The sequence below is a fragment of the Coptis chinensis genome, chromosome 2 (assembly GCF_015680905.1).
Source record: "Coptis chinensis isolate HL-2020 chromosome 2, ASM1568090v1, whole genome shotgun sequence".
Lineage (NCBI taxonomy): Eukaryota > Viridiplantae > Streptophyta > Magnoliopsida > Ranunculales > Ranunculaceae > Coptis > Coptis chinensis.
This window is the reverse complement of record NC_141457.1, coordinates 63,902,233-63,905,297: the sequence shown is the minus strand read 5'-3', so window position 1 is coordinate 63,905,297 and position 3,065 is coordinate 63,902,233. Positions and strand designations below refer to the sequence as shown.

General features: G+C 36.9%; 1 protein-coding gene across 1 annotated transcript; it reads right to left on the bottom strand.

The window, feature by feature from the left end:
• Window positions 1–248: 248 nt before the first annotated feature.
• Window positions 249–1,373, bottom strand: LOC147517120 (uncharacterized). The gene has a single exon (XM_086593483.1). It carries the CDS (start codon window positions 1,371–1,373, stop codon window positions 249–251), a length of 1,125 nt encoding a protein of 374 aa, XP_086449609.1.
• Window positions 1,374–3,065: the final 1,692 nt, after the last annotated feature.

Below are 3,065 nucleotides of genomic sequence, written 5' to 3'. Positions count from 1 at the left end.
GCTGCAGAAAACGACGATTGGCCATATAACATAACTTTCGGACATTCTTTAAATACATGGAAACTGTATCCTTGTTACAATTAGGGCCAGCCAGTTTCCCCATTCGTGCTCCAACCAGATAAATTACCTAGTGCTGGAAAATCATTTATAGTCCATAACACCGCAAAGATGCAACCGAAATGTTTCCTTTGCTCTCTTTGCATCATACGTCTCCACCCCATCATTCCGTAACTCTTTTAGTTCATCAATCAAAGGTCGTAAATAGACATCGATATCATTCCCAGTGATGTAGGCCCGGGATCGATGAGGCACATGAAGGTGAATGGTTCTTTCATACACTTCCACAGTGGTAAATTATACGGCATAACCAGTACCGGCCACATACTATATTGGCTGCTCATATTGCCAAACGGGTTAAATCCATCGCTTGTGAGACCAAGGCGAACATTGCGAGGATCATTGGCAAACCACTCATGTTCCTTGTCAAAATCACCCCAAGCTTTAGAATCTGCTGGGTGTCTAAGTACGTTCTCCTCATGCTCAAGTTTTTCTTTATGCCATCTCATATCTGCAACATTAACCCTCGACATGAATAGCCTCTTGAGCCTTGGTTTAAGTGGAAAGTAACGCAACACCTTCTGTGGTATTTTTTTAGTCTTGCCTTCGAAGACTTGATACCTCGGCTCATTACATTCTGGACAATTTTGAAGATTTTCATTTTCTTTCCAAAACAACACACAATCATACTTGCATGCATAGATTGAGATATAACCAAGTCCCAAGTTACGCATTAATGCCTTCGCCTCGTAATGGGACTTTGGGAGTGTCTCACCTTCAGGCAATATTGCTTTAATCAACTGGAGAATCATAGTGAATGATTTGTTACTCCAGCGATTGATTATCTTCAAATGAAGCAACTTCACGACACAATCTAACTTTGAAGATTTACAGCCTGGATACAAAGGTTGACGTGCTTCACTCAAAAGTTCATCAAATGGATCTATATTACCTCCTGATTCCCTATGTTCCACATTAGGCACCAGATTATCAATGTGTATTGGAGCCTGCAAATCTTCAAACATGTCATCTAGTCCATCAAACTGTACCCCTTCACCAACATCATCGTCACTTTGTTCCTCATAGTCTTCTCCATGAAAAACCCAACGGGTGTAATTCTTGTCCATGCCGTAAAGGTCTAGATCGTCTTTTACCTCGTCGATGTGCTTGTAATTCCTATTTTTGCATTGTTTGCATGGACATCTAGTCCTTCCTGTTCTGTCTGTATGACCACGAGCAATCTCAACAAAATCTATAATTCCTTTTTTATAGTCAGGCCTAAACCTATTCGGCGATTGCATCCAACTCTTATCCATTTCTAGTAATCAAAGAAGAAAACATGAATCAAGTATGTTGCACCTTTAATAAATATGGCAAAGGAAACATATCTCACCAAAGGAAAAAAAAAAAAATACTTGTACACGTCACATGGTAGAACAAAACAACACTACTAGATTAAAATGAGGAAAAAAATATCGCGATCACTTTCGATCTATTATCATACTTAAGCTGGTATGAATAATTGAAACTACTGTATAAGGACAATTTGACTTGCTGCATCCACAATATAACTTATATTTGACTTGCTGCATCCAAATTTAATCATAAAAGATAAGAAATGTATATATCTTATTTATATAGTAGCTCTTCATGACTACTTCTCAAGCTAATCCCTAATTCATTTTTGATACACTGGCCAAAACCTATTTGGCAATTGCATCCAACTCTTATCCATTTCTGTGTTCCCTACTACGAGATAATAATTGTACATCACAAAATAAGAAAACCCAAACATTTAAACTAACCAAGGACAGTCCATTAACAATCCAACTTCTTACACCACTATTGATAGAAATTAATTTAGGCATGCATATAAGAATATACGAACAATTACCAGAAACAATGTGTAATTTAACTTCACAAAGTGGTCTTGTATTCAAGATTGCATTCAACCAGACTTCTACTGTCCTTAAAATGCATACACATGATAGAAAGATTGAAAAGCAACCAAAATCAGAGAAAAAGGGCCAGCAATCATCACCGTAACTCGGTTCTAATACATAAGTCATCTTAGCAAGCATGCACACACGTTACGGAAACTAGCAAGCACATAATTCACCCATAAGCTCATTATATATAACTATGGCAGTTTACGGAAACCAGTTTTTTCCAATAGTTATGGCAGTTTATTAGATTTACAATTTTTTCAATCAAAATAGAAATAGTTAAATTAAATACACTACAGTAGAGGAAATCTCATTGTATATAACTAAACCAAGTGCCTAATAAGAGCCTGTTATGGTGGAGATGCAAGTGCAAGTGCAAATCGGGATTTAGTGACGTTATGTTCAAATTTCACTCCTTAGGTTCTCATAAGAACAAAACTGAGAGGACAGATGATCCTACAAGCAGCAAATGCTTGTAGCTGATGTTCCCATCAGCTCAAAAGAAAAAAAAATCCATCAAGTTAATATGATACAGAATAACAGAATTACAAATACTAAAAAATGCTAGCAAGATGATTTAGAATAACAGTATAAAAGCAACTGAGGTGACGAGGATATACCTTTAGCTGAATCTAAAGATGTGTAAAGGTATGCTCTAATTCACTAGTGTTCAATATACTTTCCATCTTTTTGTATCTAACATGTGTTTCGTGTTGTGTGCATGTATTGGATTTTTGTCGCTTTCTTCATTGGTTCTGTGCAATTTAATCTGCGAAGGCTTTTACTCGTATATTTGACACATTCCTCGATATTGAATATATGAAATATATATCTCAGGTTCAAAGGGCATGATCTGCTGGCACTGTTCATATCAGGTTCGCAGAGTAGTGATACTGATCCTCAAGTAATCCATAGGTCTGAGGTAATTACCTTGTCTATTCCACTTGTTTACCAGCATAATCACTTCAAAATAGAAAGTGGCACAAGAACTTCAACTAGTGAATGAACACAGAGAAGTTGTCATCACCCCGTGCAGTTGCATAGTTTATCTGTATGACATTA

Coding starts and splice junctions, on each gene's coding strand:
- LOC147517120 (XM_086593483.1), bottom strand. CDS start 1,373: ATGGATAAGAGTTGGATGCAATCGCCGAATAGGTTTAGGCCTGACTAT.